This window comes from Cyanistes caeruleus, chromosome 7, assembly GCF_971803275.1.
Source record: "Cyanistes caeruleus chromosome 7, bCyaCae1.hap1.1, whole genome shotgun sequence".
Classification (NCBI taxonomy): domain Eukaryota; kingdom Metazoa; phylum Chordata; class Aves; order Passeriformes; family Paridae; genus Cyanistes; species Cyanistes caeruleus.
In genome coordinates, this window is record NC_141707.1 from 11,145,440 (window position 1) to 11,166,531 (window position 21,092).

At 41.1% G+C, this 21,092-nt stretch overlaps 2 protein-coding genes and 1 long non-coding RNA gene across 5 annotated transcripts in view; 2 read left to right on the top strand and 1 right to left on the bottom strand.

Moving 5' to 3' along the window:
* The first annotated feature begins 5,886 nt into the window (after positions 1-5,886).
* Positions 5,887-9,554, top strand: AKAP19 (A-kinase anchoring protein 19). The gene has a single exon (XM_023930721.2). The coding sequence runs from the start codon at positions 5,887-5,889 to the stop codon at positions 6,148-6,150; it is 264 nt and encodes an 87-aa protein (XP_023786489.2). The 3' UTR covers positions 6,151-9,554.
* HIBCH (3-hydroxyisobutyryl-CoA hydrolase) overlaps positions 9,555-21,092 on the bottom strand; it is a 39,356-nt gene continuing 27,818 nt past the window's right edge. For 2 of the 3 annotated variants that reach the window (XM_023930715.2, XM_023930716.2), the window contains exons 12-14: positions 17,695-17,814; positions 16,525-16,558; positions 9,555-11,580 (exon numbers count right to left, since the gene is read on the bottom strand). In XM_023930715.2, coding sequence (XP_023786483.2) covers positions 11,465-11,580; positions 16,525-16,558; positions 17,695-17,814 — 270 coding nt within the window. In that variant the 3' untranslated portion in view covers positions 9,555-11,464. Of the gene's footprint in view, positions 11,581-16,524; positions 16,559-17,694; positions 17,815-18,897; positions 19,703-21,092 lie in introns of those variants that run through there. The other variant, XR_015289511.1, reaches the window with a different exon arrangement.
* LOC147652180 (uncharacterized) overlaps positions 12,544-21,092 on the top strand; it is a 32,229-nt gene continuing 23,680 nt past the window's right edge. The window contains exon 1 of the long non-coding RNA XR_015289512.1: positions 12,544-12,788. This is a non-coding gene — a long non-coding RNA (uncharacterized LOC147652180). The remainder of the gene's footprint in view (positions 12,789-21,092) is intronic.

The following is a 21,092-nucleotide window of genomic DNA, read 5'->3' on the forward strand; positions in this document are numbered from 1 at the left end:
CAGGATGCCCAGGGAAGTGGTGGGGTCACCATCCCTGGAGGTGATTTAAAAGAAATGAAGATGTGGCTCTTAGGGACAGGTTTTAGTTGTGGATGTGGCAGTGCTGGAATAATGGTAGGATTTGATCTGAAAGGCCTGTTCCAACCAAACCAATTTTATGATTCTGGTTTTCTATGGTTCTGATTTTATGATTCAGCTGTGCTCTTATTGAAAAGCCTTTTAAAGTAAACTAGAGGTCTGCCTGATTTGGAAAAGCAAATGTGTCATTTCCCCATTCAGTTAAAAAATGGCTTAGAAGCCTGGAAAAGCTTAATCAATTCTGGCCATGGAGGGGAAAAACCCAAGCCTCTGAAATTCCAGCACGTACCTCGAGACAGATAACCAGGAGACTTTCACTTCCACGCTAATCCTGCACAGCAGTTGTTTGCAGTTGCTGCATCCAGCCTTTTCCAATCTCTAGCTCTTATCTCTTGTTGGCACTAAGCGACAGGAGAGGGAGGGGATGGCTCTGAGAGGAAGAGATCTCCTTCTTTGCTTTTCATGTCCTGAGTTGTTTTGGGATATTTGGGTATCAGTGATTGCCTGAGGCAGCAGAATCTTTGATATTGTGCTTGTCTTTAAGTAACTGTAGCTCTTTAAAACTTCATTTTCCTATGATTAGGATGAGTTGTTATAATAAATGTTACGCAGTGCATCTCCTCTGTAGGATTTGCAGGAAGCTGGATGTTAAGGAGAGGCAGAACTGGTGGGTTGGACTGCTCTGGGAGCCCCTGCCTGGGGCTGCTTTGCATGGGGAGCTCTGAGTCCTGCAGCAGTGGAGGGGATGCTGTGCACTGAGCGAATGATTCATCCCTCTGCCATTTCTGTGCCACTGCTCTGCTCGGAGCTGCAGAGTATCCAAAGGCCAATGCCACGTGCGCTCCTGAATTACAGCCCACCTTGTTAGGAAGAGGCAGACAGAGGATGTTCTGGGTTTCCTCTCAGTTTTCACACGGAGGGTGTGAATATTTTATGTGATTGGGTGCAGTTCAGAGGTGTGGATGCCTAAGTTTGGTTACCTCTGCTGGTAGGTCACCTGCCCAAACTCCAACTTTGAATACCTTTGTTCCAGAGTTTATTGTTTCCGTGATAACGGCAGCACTGTGATTGTCTGACTGCTCTCCCTGTGTCCTTACATGATCGAGGTCCAGGTCTCAGCAGAAGCTTTGAAAGGGAGAAGGGAGAACAGGAGAGAACTTTTGAGGTTAGGCAACAGATGGGGCACATTACCCTTCCCATATCCTTGCTGAAATCCTCCTTACCTGGATTTGCTGTGGGAGGAGGTTGGCATCCTGCACATGGTCAGGAGCCACTTGCCCAAGCAATGGCCCCACTCTGAGCCTGGCATTAGGTGCTGTGTATAAATTGTTGCAGCCTGTCATTCAATCTAATTTATTAAGTGCTGTATCATCCTTTTACCTTTGTCAAAGTCAAGTTCTGTGGGAGAGAAAAGGCAGCAGGCTTGTGCAAGGCCAGCACTACAGATTGATCACCTTGGTAATAATGTGCACCTCTGACATCCTGGCGAGTGCTAAGCTCTGTTCCTGGGTTCCCTTTGCAGAGCCCCAGACGTGAGGCTGTCTCTGCTCTCCTGGGGACGAGGGGACGACCTGTTAGAAGTAAACGTGGTTCTGGTAAGTGGCACTCTGAGCTCCTGCAAATACCCAGGGGAAAACTGAAAGCTTCCCTTCTGGAGGAGGAGTCATATTTGAACCAAAAAGTTTGGCTCTGTCACAGCAGGAATTACTTGCTGCCTTCAGCTGGGCAAAGTTGCACATTCTGAAGCTATTTTGAAAACTGTGACTTATTTTTAATCCAGTGACTGCTGTAACATAAAATGTTACAGAAAGCAGTTTCTTATAGTGTAATACTGAACTTCAAGATTTTTTCCCGAGGTTCTCATGGAGGGAATACATTTAAATGGTAGCAGGAACTTACCTGCTTATGATGCTACAGATGTTGCATAACAGCAAAAGGCTTGCTCTTCTTCCTGTTTTCATCATATGATGATGTATTGCAGAGGCCAGTGAAACCCTTATTTTTTGATGTCTCACGTTTACCTTTTTGCAATTATTTTTATTGATTATTTTTATGCTTTAAAAATGCTATTTGTTTTTTAAAATGGCAGTTATGTGATAAATGCTTTTTTCCTCTATTTTATATTGTCTAATAGTGAATTGCAGGCATCCTTTCACCATTGTTTTGTTTCCTTCAGTAGTTAGAAATGAACTTACCTTGGCAGGAAACACTTTGCCAGGCTGGCAAAGAGACTGCTTAGCCCTCGTGTGCCCGGTGAGTTCAGCTACCACCCCCTCAATATTTTCTCTCTCCTAGTATTACCACAGTAAATAAAGTGACAGGTGAAAAACCACATTAACTTATCCTTGGGAACTTCCAATTCCAATATGAAATTGATTGTTTTCAAGACTTCCAGTAAAGTTGTAAACAGTGTTTGTTGTGCTGAATGTTAAATGAATGAAGTTAAATGAAACATTTAAAAACATTTTGACTGTACATCCAGTAAAATTGAGCACAACTAGGAGCCTACATTTTTCAGATGAATAAATCAGCATTTCACCTACTGTAAAATCTGTCTCTAACAAGAGGAGTTCTGGTTTGTGATGGTGCTGCTTTAGCTCCTGGTTGCGAGTGAGCAGAGCAGGCAGAGTTCACTGATCTCTGCCTCCAGCTAAGCCCAGCAGCTTTGTCATGTGAGGAACTGTGCTGCAGAGCTCTTGGCCTGAGCCCCAAACCATCTATGCAGTGGTATCTGAGGCACAGCTGGCCACAGAGCAGAGCTTGGGCACTGACAGAAACAGGCTCCTATTGCACAGTTTTGCTTTGTGCAGTTACAGGATGAAACATTGTGCTGGGAGAAAAACAAGCTGGTTTAATTTGTTGGGTTTTTTCCCTCTCAAGGTATGAGCATTGTGAGGAAAGGTAGAGATGTTAAAATCCCTGTCAGAACTTAACACTCTGGAGATGAGTTAGGCAGAGAAGATTTAAACAACACTTCCCCATGTGTGTGCAGGCAAGAGCTGTCAGGAAAACAAGGAAGCAGCCAGAAGGTGGAGGGCAGCTTCATTTGCAATCATTTCTGTGCCAACAATTATTAACTGCAGTAGACCGGGCAAACCGAAACACTCACTGCAGTGGCTTGGAAAGTACTGAGCTCTGTAAAGAATGAAATGAGCAACAGGCAAGAATTTTAAACAAGGGTTGATAACTTTGCTTTGAAGCTCAACTGATTTGAGCAGTTGAGTTGTATTTTGAGCCTTGCTGTCTGCAAGCTCTAGAGCCACCCTGTCCTCTCTGTGTGGGACAGTCCCTGGAACGTTTGACTTGGCCCAAATGAAGAGGCAGAGGAGGTCAGTTCTGCAGAGGAAGATGCTGACTGTAGGGAATTTCGCCCTGTCTGCTTTAGGAGAGATTTATCCTCCCCCTACTCACTTTTTGTCCTTTCCATTAGGCACTAACTCATGTGCTGATGTCCCCTAACAAAATCTTCAGCTGCGTTAAAGCAATAATAAAATCCTAACTAAAGCTAGCTTCTATTTAACAGACCTCAATTAAAAAGCTAAAAAAAAAACCAAACAAGAAAACAAACAAACCAACCAAACAAACAAACAAAAAAAAAACAGACAAAAAATCCCCCCCAAAAAGATAGCTCCAGACTTGGATAAAAAATTCCAAATCTGAATAGTCTATTTTATGGAAAGTGTCAGGGATAAACTCTCATAAAAATACACTGAAGCTGTATATTACCTTGGCTGGATCAAGACTGCAGCTTTCAGGTATCAGCAGTTCTGGGTGGTACGTGCTGCTAGTGATTCTTTACCATGTACTTGGATCTACATATTTGTCCAGAAGAGAAAGTGGAAGTGATTAATGTTTTATTAATGGTAAATATTGCAATTAGACATGCACAAGACATTACTATTAAAGCTCTGAACTGTTCAGCCATCTGAATTGCTTTCAGACTTCTCCTTGGCCTCTGGTCTGTAGGCATGGTAAGTTTGATGAGTCTATGTGATGGATAGACAAGGGTATGAAACTCCACAGGGATAAATGTAGATTTTTCTGCAATGAAGGGAATCCTGCTGATTACTCACCTAATGACAAGTTATCCATCCAGTCTTTACTCATTTAATGACAAGTTATTGGAATAAAAATCTGATAGCTTGGCTCTCCCCTGTGTTGGGTAAAAACTGCTAGGAGAGGTCAGCCCTTGGCAGCAGGGTTTGTGTTACAGGCCTGTGAACTACCGTGCCTGTCCCGAAGCACTGGCCATGTGCTGCAGCAGGTCAGTGTGCACAGAGGAGACCCACTGAACTTCACTGAGGTGGTTTACAAATGTTCCTCTAAATGCTGAAATGTCCTGGTGCAAAGCTAAAAGTGTGCAAATATTTATTTCTATGGACTCGGTGGTTTCTGGAGCCCTTTAGGACCAACTTCCTGCCAGGAGCAGCAGCCACCCCTTCTGTGCTGCACTTCAGCCCTACAAACAGGTAGCAATGGTTTTTATGAAGCAGCAAAGAGAGGAGCTTGTCCCAGGAATCTGGTTCTCCTGAGTCAGCTGCCAGACCGGGGAAGTCCCATCCTACTTGTGAAGCACCATTTGCCTGCAAATGGGATTGATTTCCTCGGCAAATATTTGCCTGTGATCAGGTTACCTGATTGGAGCCCCTATTTCCTCCAGTGTATAAAGGAAATAAATAAGGCTTAACATCTTTGCCATGATTGTGTTTTCAAAGGCTATTTACAAAAAATCTTTAACTTTGGCTGACCTTAGTACAACGTCATTGGGTGAAGCTGTAGGGAACAGTTGGTTTCTGTGCCGCGCAGTCTTTATTTTGGCTGGCAGTCTGTTAACTCTGATAAGTGGGTAAGCACATGCCAAGCAAAGTCAGGCGTATCGTGAGATTCCGCTTCGCCTGAGAGAAAGTAGCCCCAGAAACAGGCCAGTAAACAAAAACTCATATTCCAGAATTTGGAGTTGACCAATTCTGGATCTTGAGGACTTGAAAAGGACTCTGCCAGGTGTTTTGTTGGTCACTTTCCCTTCTCTAGATGTGGAGTTGTCCTGCTCTAGTGAGAATGGTGCTCTGGCTCTGTTGGAACTGCCTTGATCACAGCAGGCTGTTGCTGCTTTCCCTACCCTCTCCAGGGAAAAAACAAAAACAGCTCTTATTCCTTATGAATACCTTCTGCTGGCTGCCCTGCTCCAGCCTCCTTGAGCAACAGCAGAATGACACTGGGAATTAGTGTCATCGTGCCCAGAGGGTGTGTGACAGCCATGACACGGGACTCTGGCTACGGTGGTTGTGTGGTGCTTCTGTGGGGTGCTTTTGGTGTTTATTTCCAGCAGCAGCAATCCCTGGAGCATTTTCAATGCAAATGTATGGTCAGCTTGGATGAAACACTTTATTTCTTTCCTAAGACTTTTACGTTCCTAGATGGCCTAGATCCTGTAGTGGGAATTGCATTCAAAGGCAGTGTGAATTCAGGTCAAACTTTGCCTACTTGTAGTAGATGGATGTTACCGATAAAAACGTGTGTGTTACGCACACTGGGCAGAGATTTATTTAAGCCGCTTCAACAAGCGCCTGTAGTGAATTTAGGTTTCCTTTGAGCTCACTGAGAATGGTAAACTATTTATTGCCTTTATATGAAACACTGTTTTGACAGATTTCCTCAGAAGAAGCACAAAAGGAGATGTTCTGTTCTTTGAAAATAACTGGAGCCACTGGCAAGAAGCAGCGACACTGCATCGAACAAGGGAACCGCTTCCAGGTTATCAAAACATGCTGTTGAACTGAATTTTGCAGCTGCATTTTCCAATGTACCATGGGATGCATCAAATCCAAGGCTGCCTTCCAAGGTTCCAACACTGTCCAGGATGAGAGGATCGGGGGAGGTGGCGAGGGGTGCACTGGGGAGAAGTCGTCGCTGCTGGCGGTGAAGGCGGAGGAGAAGGGCCCCTCGAGCACCATCGTGCTGGACTACGCACACCGGCTGTCGCGCGAGATCCTGGAGCAGGCGGTCAAGCAGTGGGCAGTGACCGAGAGCAAGTACAGCGACATCCCCTTCATCGAGAGCGACGTGCCCTGAGCCCTGCCGGGGCCTGGCCCGTCCGGGAGCGCTCTGTGCGGGCTGCCGGCGCACATAAAGCACCCCCAGCTGTCCTCGGAGCATCCCTGCGGGGAGGTGTCTGCAGGGAGAGCCTGAGAGAATTTGCCTTTTAACGCAGGTTGCTAACAAACTAACTGGATCCCAGTAGAACCCGTTCATCAAGTGTCATTCATTGTCAGCTGTATGTTGAGTATATTCTGTCTTTGTATGTATTGGATGTGACCAGAAGTTAGCATTAAAAAGAGGATGAGAAGACTGTGGCTGCCCTGCACCTCTACAAGCACTGCCACAGAGGACAAAACATGGATTACTTCTATGTTCTGCATTAAAAATCAGTGGTCTGTAGGTGAGATGAACTCTCCATACTTGGTGAATTTGTCTGCATTTTGCTAAAGTGAAATCAAGGTCTGCATGTAGCAAAGGTTACTGCTGTCATGAATTTTACTTTTGATTCTATGACCTGACTGAATCTGTAAAACCGCTAGATAATGAAGGTGATGAGAGCGCTATGTAAACCCCAGTAGTATTCAGGGAGCCATTTGGATGATGATGCTATTTACCTTCCATTGAAGTGAACCAGTGAGAAACATGCCCGTGTCGATAAGCAGTGCATTATCATTAACAGATGCTTCTGTAAATGCATGAAAGCTTGTCTCTAAAACCCTGCAGTAAGACAGGTTAATGACATCTGGTCGCTGTGTTCAGACCAAAGCTGTTTGGTTTTTTGGTTTTGTTTGGCGTTTTTTTTTGTGTTAGGGTGCTGGTTTGGGAGGATTTGGTTTTGTTGTTTTACTGTAACCTAGAAAGATGTGCAAAAACTACTGATGATAACTAGTGAAAGGAACATTTAAAGGTGTGGCAATGCTTTAGGACAATTTGTTTCATGGGAACTGTGGCTGCATTACACTGAAATTACTCTCTGAAGTACCACCCTTGGGACAGGATGTCTTCCTTCCGCTTCTGTAGGCTGCTGCTTTCCCATTGGAAAACCTGTTCATGGCAATGCCAGCGGGAGTCACAGGAGCCCCAGCCCTGAGCAGTGCTCTGAATGCAGAGTTAGGGACTAAGCCTTAGGCCAGAGTTCAAAGGCTGCATTTCTTCCCCAGTGCATCCACACGCTGCTCCCTGCTTGCCCAGGACTCGCAGCCTGAGCCACTGCACTCACAGCTGGCATTCCACAGATCTGGACACGGATGGATTGTTCCTATTCATCCCAAAGGTACAATGTTGCTGACATTTTATACAAAGTGAAGGCCTTCTAACAGCTTGGCTTTTACCACCTGTTTGTTCCTGTTTCTGTGATGCCCAGTTTAAAAGATACAGGTTTTTTCCTAGATCAGAATGCTTTCCATTTTGTTTTCATTTTATAGACAGATGCTTTCCATACTGGCTAAAGCTGTTACTATTTTTAAAAGGTACACATAGTTCTAGTAAATGATCCAAAGCATGATTTTTCAAGCAATGGGAAGCAAGCAGAAAGAGGACCGTGTCAAATGCTGGTTTTAGTTCATTCTCTGACGTGACAGTCTATGAATTGAGCTGTTTTGCAAATGTTGTGACACAAACTTAGGTATTTGAAATTCACCTATACGAGGATGTGGTTTTATCAGGAATAAAGGGTGAAAAATGCTTTCCTGTGACACAGCACAAGGCTGCCATTAAATCCAAGTAATCAGACTGGATTCCCAGTGACCTGCTATTAAGGCTGTTCTCAGGCCTTTGCTGGAAAAGGGAACAAAATCAGCTTATGCTGTAATGTCATCGTCTTTGAAGTTACGCAGTCATCTTCAAAGCCCTGTGCAAAGTGGGACTAAGGTTTTATGGTTCACTTAAATTCTCCTGCTAACAGTGACGTTCCTTCAAGTTTTACAGCATATAAAACATTAGGTCATACTCTGTTTGCTCTAAAATACCTCCATATATTAGTGTTAGAAAGCAAAGGAAGCCAAAACACTGATCAAGTCAGTACATATCAGTTGGATATTGCTTAACCACAGTATTAAAAAAAATTCCTATTCTTACTCTAGATAAAATAAAGTTTTATTACAAAAAAGAAAAAAGGGCCAACCTTTCTAACATGAGTGTGGGCTCGAGAATGTTAACACTTGTAACTACAGAAATTAAAAAAAAAGCCAAAGCTCCACAGCCATTGTTGGCCAGACAGGTGAGGAGCAGGTAGAAAACTGCACTCACTGTCAGAGCACCTCGAGGTGGATCTGCCCCACCCTTTTACAAGGCACCCTGGCGGTTGCCACAGGCAGTGGGGTGTTGCAGTGCTTCCTGTTGCCATGTCTCAAATCCTTCCTCTGGATATGTAGCCTTAGCATCTGACACTCTTCAGGAATATCAGATACACTTCTGAAAGCAGCTCCCCCTTGGCAGGCTGCCACCGCCCGGTCCAACAGCACGCAGAGTTACCCAAGAGCCAAAGGTTCCACCACAGCATCCGCTGTGATCAGCACTTGGAATTTCCCCAGAGGAGGTGACCCAGGCACACTGACCATGCCCAGGACTGCTCCCCTGGGGAGGAGCTGCTGTGTGGGGCGCCTGCCCTGCCTGCCCCAAGAGCTGCCCACGGGGTGACTCAGCACCAGCTGCTTGGTGGCCCAACCAGTCCCTCACCTGCAGCCACCAACCTTGGCCCTCACTGGTGCCTGAAGATTCCAGCAGCTTCAGCATGGCCCCAAGTGCAATTCCAGCTGCTTTACGATGCTTTCCGTGACACTGGCACTTCAGGGACGGCACGCAGCAAATGGAAAGCAAACAAGCTTGCAAACAACAGGGAGACGGCTTCTCACCAGGAAAATCATCTCTTTTACAGGAAGCTGTCCTTATAAATAATGCACTCACCCTTAATAGAAAATAAATCTGTTCAGTGCTACAGTCTGGTAAGAGAGTGAGGGAGATCTCTCTCCAGCGCTCTGCTGTACATTTAATAGGCACAATTCTAATATATTGTAAAAATAAAGACTTCTTCACCTAAATAAATTTATGCTAAGCTGTGCTAGAGTTTCACAGAGACACTGACAGTGGGTTTCCAGCTAAGTTGCCATTGATTCTTTGACTTGATTTTGTGTAATAAAGGCACTCCAGTTTGGGACTGGCATACTCTGCAAAACTGTTTACTTCTATTTAGGAGTTAAAAATACATTTGCTTTATATTTTCTCCAGGAAACAAGATAAATCTGAGTGCATATGATGTGACTGACTTGATATTCTAATAATGGTTCAGAATACATTAACTGCAGCACAACTTTGTAAAGGTGATGTTTCTGGAGTAAGGCACATCAGTATTCCCAAATAAGACACACTACAATATATTTTTACAATATTTTTTGTGGAAAATATTTTCTTGTGGACCAAATAAAATTCAACTTACCATCTGCTTGTATGCCTTTTATTTGAAAAAAATGTAAGATTGCACAGATTGGACAGGATCTCGTTACCTTGAGCTTGCGATAATTCCTGTTCACATAAATTTTGGAAGCAACTGAACATGCAAGTCAAAGTTCATTAATTCAAAAGTATGTTCTTCCTAAAATCTTGTACGTCATTTACAATCAGAGGAACCATGATCTGTGCTCTCAGGGAATTACTGTGTTTTTCATTTAATATAGTTGGCTGAAGACTGCTTCTTTTATACAAAAATGGAATTAACCAATCTTTAAAAAGGAAATTAAAAATTGCAATTGTTTATGAATGTAAAACATATAAAAAATTTAAATAATGCAGGGGGAGGTTTGCACTTCTTATGGGACTGGCTTGAGGTAGAAAGTCACCTGTTACTTTCAGAATTACCCTAGAGGTAATAATGAAATCTCAATTACTTTTGGAACTAAACTCAAGGACGGTCTCATAACAAGTATGTCCATGGTAACATACACTCGCAGCTGAAATTTTAACAATTTTATCTTACAAGACTCTAGTGCCAAAGCAAGGTGCCATTTTTTCTTGATTTAGCTCTCCATTTGCTCACCTCTGATTTTCTGAATGTCACTCGTGGTAGTTCACCTTGATGCACAAATTTCCTGGACTTTGTTTCCAGGCAACAGCTCCTAAAAAGGAAGGAGCCTTGATCCATTGCAGACCATTGCTGTTGGTAATAAGAACTGCCCAATGTTGAAAACTCTGCAATGGTTCTGCTGCAGCTCTTTTTGATTCCCCAGTGATGGTTACTGACTATGGCATTCAAACAGAAGTTTTCTTCCTTTGGTCTTCAGAGAAGCCAAAATTTGCACTTGTGACCTGCCTGTAAGTGTAGAAATAAGTAGGAAGATACAGTGCTACGTGATCTGATGCAGCATAAAAAAGAAGGCGTAATGTTGAAGATTAGTAGCTGTCTGTCGCACACACAATAGAAAAAATAATTTCCCTCCCACAAATATGTGTATCAAGGGGTTCTGGTTGTGTTGTGTAACTTCATGTATTATCAGCATCAGAACCCTGCCACCTTGAATGCACTGGAAACGTGCTGCTTGGTGCTCACAGCAAGGTTTGAGGCACTTGTTTCTTTACCACTGTAGGACCAAGAAAAACCAGCAATTTTCTGACATCATGAAATACTCATTATGCAGTTGAATCAGACATAATGACATTTTAAAAAATGAGCTATGCAAGCAAAGAGAAATGTGCTTTAGGCTCTGGCAACATTATCACATTTGAAACAATGTTTACACAGCAAGGCTGAAAAATGAACAAACGTTAAATCAATAGAACAATTTCTTGTTCTCAGACTAATACTGTATCAGTCTGAGCTTTTATTTAAAAGGATATTTAACACCATGGATTCTGTCTTGCATTTTCTTTTGTAGCTCTGACTGCATTAAAGGTTTAACCATATTTTATTTTCATTGTACGCAGAAGAACCTGCGGCACAATCCAAATTTACCAGATCAGTGACAGAGCCAAGAACACAAAAGGTCTCTTGACTTTCTGCTGATTAGGTCACCCCTTAACTGTACTCTTTTCCCCAAGGGCTCCTCCTGAACTAAGAGCTCATGCAAAAAAATTAAATGTTAATCACTGTGTAAAGCAGTAAAAATGAATTTGCCTGGAAGTGATTTTTCCCATTATTAAGCAGAGATACAATTATCTTCTCATTACAGAGAATGTTCCCGACTGCAAAAACAAAACAAAACAAAACAAAACAAAAAGCCAGAAACAAAATCAAAAACAAAAAAAGCCTTGGGAATCTCAGGCTAGCTAAAAAAGTCTTGTCCAAACTGATCATATTACTATTAAATTTTATACCACAGAACTAAGCAGATAGGTAAGATGTCAGCAGGTTTGATCTTTACAGCTTGAGATCGTCATTTCCCAGTGGTTTAAAACAGTTGTCCACAAATTCATCGCTGACTTCTTCTAGAGCAGCTGGCTTCCATTTAGGGGACTGGTCTTTGTCAATCAGCACTGTCAGGTGGAACAGAGAAACACCAAAGTTACTTGTAAACTTCCTCTAATTAAAATGACTTAAGATTGCATCAAGACAGATCACTACTGTGATTGCATGGGGAAGACAAATCTGTTTGCTCTGGAGAAAGCAGAGTTTTTGTAACAGATATTTCTACTCTAATAGAAGTTCCTGAGTTGTGACCTGTCCAGAGGTGTCTCTGGGAGTTGCTGGATGATACAAGGAACAATGGATCACTTCAGAAGTAGCCCAAGATTTGAAGGGATAGGCCTGAAATGAGTGGTTTAGTTAGACCTGCCACTCTTGGCTGACTTACACTTCTTCATGGGAGCCTGGGAACAGAACATTACGATGCTGCTTTTGGACAAGGCTTTCACACTTCTGTGCAAAATCTGACTCTTGGAGAGTACAGGAAATGACTCAGTGGTGCCAAGTGCCTAAAGATAATTTAAACACATAAACTAATAATGAAATAACTCACGAAGAAGGAGTAAAGCACTGTATCTTAGTGAGAATCGAGGGTGTTTATTTGTAAATACTGACAGCTACTGAGGCCTGGGTAGATTTAACTGTGACAATCTGTATAATCTCAGTATACAGACAGACTTTATGCTGCATCCTGGGAAACACATCACTGAAGATAAAAACTATCACAGAATGAATCACATGTAAAAGGCTAAAAGAAAATGCCAGTTCCCAAAAAACGTTCCCTGTATCACAGGAATGTTGAAGGCACGTCAGCAATCGCTGCATTAGCCAACAATAAAACAAGAAGGAGTTAATTTGTGTGTAAAAATGAATGGAATTCCAGAGCATCCTTCCAAGCACCTTTCAGGCTTTAAGAAACCCGTAAAGGTGCTACTGAAAATGGGAAAATTTTATCCTTTAAAGAACAGCTGTAAGAACTGTGCCTCCCTAGGATGCACTGACAGCCATCAACCCTCACAACACACATTCCCTTCAGATGAGTGCGATCAGCAACTGATTTGGAGATGCACCTGTGGCCTGGGGGAACCTGACCAACACGGCCCACAGCATATAAGAGAGGATAGGCAGGAAGAGGGAGTGCCTTTCAAATTTCTCTCCTGAGAATGGTCTTTATTTGTTCATTTTCTGACAAAGAGTTAGGAGTGGGATGAGTCTAAAGGCAGGTGAACTATGACACTCGCAGAGACCAGATATTTCAGAAAATTGCAACTATTTTTGGGTAAGTTGTTGTGTTTTTCTACACTGACTTTGCTCTTACTAAGTGAACTAGAAATATCCAAGCTGAGGAATGTGTAAGGGGGTAGAATTTTATGTTCAATGAAAAGAAAACCTACCTAAAGACCGTGCTCATCAAATAACAGGCACCATTGCCTGCCTAGCAACCTGTAGTAAAAAATGTGACCTGAAAACTTCTCTTTAACTTTTCTGTCTTTAACCAATGGTTGAGAGTGGCTAGAAAATAAACCCATTTAAATAACATTTGAGTAATTAATATGTCCACAGCTAAAGACTTACAGGCATCACAACTCTAGCTTATATCCCTAAAGAGCAAAGCAAATCAGAGCCCTACATCCATTTATTTGCAAATAGGGAACTAAGGACTCCTTAGAAACAAATGAATTGTAAAAAGTAACCTATTATGTGGGAAACTGCAATTCCACAGAAAACAGAATCCATGAGGACAATTCTTTAAAAGAAACGTCCTGTAAAAGAGTGTTTTCATTATGTTGTTCAACTGGGTAACTTACTGAAAAGCTGTGCTCTTCCAAGTTATTTCTGAACATGGTGAAATCACTTATTGGCTTGGGTCAAAAGATGTAATTGTCCCAAATCAATTATATTTGTTCCACTAGAACAGTACTTATCTAATGATTTTCTTCACTTGCACTTGAAGTTCACAGTCTAGCCAAAACAGTCTGTTGTGACTAGAAATGGTTTAAATTAAAGAGGAAGAAGTGTCTATGTATGTTACTACAGCTTCCTCTCTGCCATGCTGTAGTAAATGATGCCAGTTTTCCACTCCAGGGTACTGCTGTCTATTCAAGTTCATCTTTCTGTTTGCATCTGCAGCCAGTTTTACTCTGGTGGATAAACTCAATGCTCATGAATGGTCTGCCCAGTGAAGTCTTTAATATTGTATGAGTCAAAATATTTGTTCTCTAGTAGTATCATGAAAATATTCCCCTTCTGCATTTTCTTTACATTTTGTATCTCTCCAACTTAAGCTCAATCATTACAAAAACAGAATAAAAATTCTGAAAACTTCTAAGGTAGGTTAAGGGAATTTCATTATGATGAAAGAAACTGAGTGCAGACATTGTGTTAAGGGTTTGTACTTATGTTTCACCATTTTTAATCAAAATCCCAAACCCCTCTGTAAGTAGCAGTGATTTTACTGGACTTCTTGCTGAGCTTCCTCCAACACAGTCAAAACTCTGGTATTTCCAAGCCTCTGACATTCTGTTTGCTGCTATAAAATCTCTCAGTTCGTGCAGGGCCCTGGGGTGCCCAGGGTACAGCTCACATCTGCCAGCACTGCAGGGGAGGTGTCAGAAGCTGCACAGAAAAATCATCTTTGCAGCATCAGCAAGATGTGGAAGACCTTTACAATTCCATTTCAAGTGCACATTCTTGCACAAAGGGTTAGGAGGGTGATTTAACAGATACTTGTCCCTGAGATTTGCTGCTGAGCTTGTATCCCACCTGGATGTGTTTGAGCACTGACTCCAAAAATGACCGCTTTTCTTAGGCAGTCAGATTTGAAAAACAATTCTTGGCAACTACCCAGACCTATGCATTTCTTAGTTTACATATTATTCTATTAATCAAGGTGAAAAATTGATACCTAATCTAAGGATACCCAAGTCCACATTTACCATTTTATAGGAAAATGCTGATGAAATATGATCCATGTGTTTTATGCTTTAAGAATTTTGGCTTTTCTTTAATAGCTCAAATCACAAGAATCATAAACAGCGAAGACTGCCACAGCAGATTTTCAGGTTGAAAGAAAACTGGCTAAATAAAAAAAAAAAAAGAAACTTTGACCTCAGGTCAAAGCAGGTTTAAAAAGCTTTTAAAGTACTCCCTAGAAAGCCTTTTGAAATTATGGTTTGAAGCAGATGAAAGGTATTATTAAAACCTGACCTGTGGCCCTTGGTTGTTGAGAAACAAACTAAAATCTGAATGCTGTAACTCAACTTCTTTTGGTAGTAGATCTTGTGGTATAGAGGGTCAAGAGCTGGCTCTTAAATCCTTGTAAGTGTAAAGCTTTAAGAAAGGAAAAGCTAATACATAACATTTTTATTATTGTATATGTAATATGTTTTATTATATTAATTATATTATTATTATTGGTCCTGTGAAGTACTTAATAATGTCCCCTCCTGTTAAAAAGGATCCTCAGCACACATTGATGGATAATGATTTTTATGAAATTAGCCCAAACTACAAAAGTGATCTGGAGTCAGATTCTACCCTCCTCTGCAACAAGAGAAACAAAACTAAGACTGAAAATCTGAGAACAAGATCTATGCAGCAAGCAGAGAACAAAAGTGCTTTAGGAACAAATTATTATTATAAGCAATCCCCTCAGTGCAGTTGGATCTTTGGTTTTGTTTTTTTCCTTCCCCTGATATTGCTGAACTTCTGCTACATCATCCTGTATAAAAGAGAATTTTCCCCAACTGCTGTTCTTGCAGCCTCTCACTTTACAGGCAGTTTGTGTATTTCCTGGCCATACTGACAAGGGATTTGCCTTTGTACTGTACTGCAGTCCCAGATGGTTTCATGACCTTGTGCCTTGCAAGGAGAAATTCAGTTGGTGTTCCTCTGACTCTCAAACTTGAAGTTTGTCATTTCCTGAATAACTACATTTCAGCAGCTTATTTGCTGATTTAGAAAATATCCCAAGAAAAGTATTTTTAAGATATCCTTGTCCCCATTACCAACATAATGAAAACCACTTCTCAACACGTGTGGTAAATTCTTCAAAGGAGTGTCTGCTAATAAGTGCTAAAGACTAATTAATTAAAATCAGAAACCTTCCCCGTGCTGTATGAATAAATTTTGCATCTCTCACCCCAGGCTATCTTTAATATAGTGTTACTAATAGCAGACACTCTAACTAATATCCATTTCTCAACTGAATTTTAAACTGCTTTATAAAGACAGGTATAAAACAATGAGGAGGAAGTGATAATACTTGAGTATGTAAGCATGTGAATTAAAAGTCCAACCAAAAGTTATCCATCCAAATGCCTTGTACTGTAAGCTCCTTGGAAAAAGAAATGCCTGTGCTTTATTTCATCTCATGATAAACAGTACATAAATAATTGCTACAGCTCCTAACAGATGTGACTTTGGGTTTGACAAAAACTGCACAGTGAATCAGCAATAGGATCAAGGACAGGCTTGAAGTCTGTCCCCTGGATGAACTTGCTGAGCCATTGCTCTACTTTTACCATTACCTTTCTTGACCAATGCCTGAAAATGCTGAATTAGTTAATGTTGAGCTTATGTATACAGTTTTTTAACAGTAAGACATTTCCATTCAGAGGTATTCTGGACATGGGGGAAAGTAAGTCTTTGTTCTAACAGTTTTCTTTAGAAACAGTTGTTCTTGATTTTGAGTCTTAAAGCATTGTGTAGCTGGCTGAACCAGCTCTGCAGTAACACTAAACCTGGACACAGGTTTAAATGTGAAATAGTGAATAGAGATGGATAAATAATGTTTGAGAACTGAGGTTACACAAAGGCAAAAACATTGCTCTTGTGCTTTGGAACAGTAATACATTTTGGCCACACAGAAGTCCAATAAGCAATACCTATGGAAAGCTGGGAGGTTTTCTCTGGGCTGTCACTGCAATGCACTGGTGGTGATTTCCAAAGAAGCACCACATTTGTAAATTTGTGTGCTATGAAGCTTGAGGAGTGTTTCTGGTGTGGATTCTTACCTGCTCGAACCCCTTCGTAGAAGTCATGGCCTTTCTGAAAGATTATAAAAAAAAAAAAAAGCTGTAATATGACCTATTTATCCCATCTTTCCCTATCCCACTTCTGCCTGAAATGCAAGTTCTCAAGATTCAGTTAAATCCCACTTGTACTGTTCTTTTCTAGGCCTAGTTTTTCTTTACTTATTAAAGAGCTCTGTATCTTCTTGCTTTAAATGCAGCCATATCTCTTAAAATCAGTCTGTTGACCTCTGGCTGATCAGGCACTATGCAATAGTTTAAGTTCTCTCTAACAGCTTTTTCAAAGGAGCTTCACATGATGGGGCTAAGGTGTGCAGTATCAGGAATTCTTCTGAAAAAAGGCAGTCTTCAGGAATTGTGATGTATTCTGTGTATTTGGAGCACTTTACAGTTAAATGGAATCCTATAAACATCCAATTATTTTTTAATAAAGGTAAATGTAACACTTAAATCCCTAAGCATGCTTCATTAGCAATAGAGCCACAATCCTAGTTTTAGTCAGGCATTAGAACATACCAGAATTAGACAGATTTTCACTTCAAGTATTTAACCATCACAAATCATTTAATCAGACATGTAAAAACCTCATTTTAAAATGTGACAAAACAAACAGTAAGGATGGCATGGGGAACCCTTTAAGGCATTTGTTCAGGTAATTCAGTTAGCAGCTCTGTTCCACTGGAAGGATCACTTACTCATATACTATCCAAGTACTCAGCACTTACTACAAATAACACTAAAATCTCTTGCTGTGATAAATTTTTCATAGACAACACTCTGGAAAGGCATAAACAACTATTTGCACCCGGCTTCTGGGAACTGAGGCACTGAGGACTAAGTAATTTAAATAAGAAAACCTGTTCAACAACATCGGTTTTAAAATTACAATCCAAATATGAAACACTATGTATATATTAATGTTTTCATACTTTTTTAACAGAAGTCTTATACATTCCCATCTGTCATTAATGTAGTGTCCTTTGCAGTACATATAATAACATGAAACTGGAAAAATGCCTCACAAACACATAAAGATGATACTCAAAATTAAAACCTATGAACTCTTGATGAAATCTACATGAAGTTTTTAGTCTCTGAGAAACTATTCCCTCCTGTGGCTGGAAAGGGACAAGGGGCTCAGCTGTTGCTTACCATGCACGCTTGGCTCAGCCTGTATTCCATTCGGAGCACCTCTTGTAAGCTCATGGAAGCTCCTTCTCTGAGCTGTCTGAGAGTCAGCTTTAAAGATGTAGGTGACATCTTATTAATAGTCTGGGGAAGACATTAACATTATTTTTATTTTCTTCAATTTGGAACTTTTCCAAGTCTGTCTTTTGTGCATTTTAAACTTTGTGAAAAGTAAATGATGGCTCTTTTCTCCCTGAGCTCCCTCTGTGACACCTATTCCTCCTGCTCCCTCTCCCACCAAGCTGTCACATTAAATGAACTTTCCTGCATAAGCTTTGATCAGCAAGATCTCTGGGATATGTACCATCACTTGTGGAAAACCTAGAACTCCTAAGGTCCCATCATTTAAGATCAAATTACTACTAGCCAGAGAAATGAATGTAGCTTGAAATAAATGTTCAAGAAGAATCTTTTGATAAGTGAAGGCAAGTGTTACAAGCAATTACATTTTGTTTTTTAATATCATATATATATATATAATGTGAATTGCTCTTAGATTTACTGATATTGTAGGTGATATTAGTATTGCTTAGCATTTAAGTTTTACAGAGTAGTAAGGTAATAATAGAGAGACTGGCAACAAACTACAAGTTGTTGCTTCATGATCATTTGCAAAGTCCAAACGATACGCAACGAAGAAAACTGGAAGAAAATATTACAATAAGCCAAACGTATTTATCCAGGCTTCTTGTCTGGGATCAACAGATACTGAAGTATCTGCATTACTCTGCTGATAGGAAGCTTGGAGGTCTTGCCTTACTTCTTTTGACAGAAGTACAGATTATAAACATTGTGCCACAGACAGGATTCTTTAAAAGCACACGAACAAATGCTGTAAATCTGGCTCTCAGGAGTATCCTTTGGAGAACAGCATGCCAGTAAACAGTAGGGGAAAGTGGGGAGAAAAACAAAATCCTAGTCAAGCAAAAAGAACTGAGCTTTAAAGTTTCATGGGGTTGTGGGGAAAAAGAGCTAAATCTCATTGTTGCTTATCATTGTTTTCTTACTGTAAACATGTCCTTTCTTTGTAAACCCAAATAAAAGACATGTATCATTCATGGTACAATAGACATTTCCTGATAATTAGGACATTTTTACCACTATTAAAAAGCAGCAGATGGTGAGATTTCCCTCTTTACATTATTTTCATTGCAGAAGGCTCCTTACCACAGCCTGAAATGGCAGGTTTCCAGTCATCAGCAGCATTTTTTCTAGCTCCCAATTACTTTTCATCCCTCCAGACACCAGCTGATGCAGCAGTGACCCATTTTGCCTAGTTAAGCTGGAAAACATGTGATTGCTATACAAGCAGGAGTCTCTGGAATTGTGCCTTCAGAGCACTGGTTCAGTTGTTCTGTAACTTGCATGTACTCACTGTGCTTGAGAGAGAAGCTGGCAAAGAATTGGTCAAAACTGGCTCCAAGAGGCAACAGTTCCTGAGTTCTGGTCAAGCTCTCCAACAATGACCTGCCTTTCAGCAGATTAAGAAATCAGCTGTACCTCTAACTACATCCTTCTGTAGGTCCCAGATGGATGGCAGCTCTTAACTGGATGCCTTATTTCCTGTAAGATGCTCTTGCTGGCCTCACCTTTCAACTGGGCCTTTCCTCCTTTGAGTTTCACTTTCTGTCATTTAGGTTAGGAAGTCTTTGCTCAGACCAGGCTAAATGCTATACATGGTACAGCCAGATGGTTCCAGGGGTGAAATGGTCATGGCAAGTTCTGGTCAGAGCAGGCATTGGAATGGGGCAGATCTGAAAACAGCACTTAAGGCAGCTGCTCGATGCACTAGACTGGTAATCTTGGCATATCAATGAGGCTGAAGGTGGAGGAGGTACTGACATAAATCAAGCTGGAGGAAGAGGAGCACGGCAGGAAAATGGGTAGGTGTAATTGCAGAAAAATGAGTCACCAGCGTAGCTATAAATACATTCTCTGTACAAAGAGAGGGGATTGGTGCTAGGGAACAAGCCTGAAAAAGAGACAGGATAGGCTGGAGTGGGGAGCACTAAAATGCAAAGAAGTCTTCATAGACATATTTGACATCTATTTCAGTATCTTTCAAACCATCTTGATTTTGACACAATGATCCCAAAAGCTCTAAGCTGAATTTGCAGTAGACTTAACACCAATAAAATGCTAACAGAAGGTGATTGTATTAAGTGGCACTGACACAGTGGATTCCCTTACAAGCTTTAAAGTGGCAACAGTGACTTTCTTTCACTTAGAAACCCCAAAATCTCCCAGAGGTCCAGTGCATCACTCCCCTTGCAAAAGATGAAGATACCCATCACTTACTTTCTGAGCTATCAATGCATTTGTTCCACCACAGGGAACAATGGGCCTAGAGGAGATCCGACAATGTATGAGGAGTATCTAGCCAAAGCTACACAGGAAAGCTTCCCAAGGACAGAACATCACTCTCACTGCTCTGCTGAGAGAGTTTCAGAATGCTGCTTTGAGTCCAACACTACCAAGCTTCATTCCTGTAATCTACCTCACCCATTTGCTGCACACACATTAATGCTTCAGGAGCTATTATGTGCATCCCAGCCCGACCAGGAGATCTGGACAATGTGTCTTGTAGTCCTTAGTCTGCAGTGTCCTGCACTCTACATTGGCACTCAGTGACAATAAAGCTTTTAAACTGTAACATGTCAGTGCTCAGGTGTACTGTCCTGCCAGAAACCTCTAAGAAAGCATTATATGAAAATAAGTCAAGTATCTGATGTTTATCAGGTTTTGACCCAACATGTTTACTTCATCCCACTAGAAATGGTACACCTGCCCCTCAGATTAAAGCTTTTGGGCTCATGCAAATCCTGGGAACAAGGGAGTGCTACAAATTTAAAGGTTTGAAAACTATTGAGTTCAAAGTGTTAGTTCTCTAGGTTTCCACCTGTTTGTAGCTGGGTTCAAAATGTGAACTTCAATGGACTTCATGAAGTCATTCTCAAGTAGAATTTTAACAACTTTATATTATTCTTCATGCAATATTTCAGCCTCATATATGTGACAGCCTGCCAAGCAGGCATGTTTTGAAAGTAAAAAGCAGGAGTACTGTAGGTTAAAGAGAACAGGGTACTTGGGATAGCATGGCTCACAGCATACTTGGATTACTGCAGAACTAGGAGTTCCATTTTATTAACACAAAAAAGTATCTGTTGATCCAAGGTACAAGGTGGATGTATCAAGGGGTACCTCCAAATTAGGACATTTGTATTAAACCTTCAGTTAAGGCTTATTCCATAAGCTTACTTATAATAAATACAGGGATAAACAAGGAGAATAAGCATAGACATTGCTGTTACTGAATCAGCTGATATGGTATTTACCAGTTGGATTTGCTGTCGCTCCTGTAC

Coding starts and splice junctions, on each gene's coding strand:
- AKAP19 (XM_023930721.2), top strand. CDS start 5,887: ATGGGATGCATCAAATCCAAGGCTGCCTTCCAAGGTTCCAACACTGTC.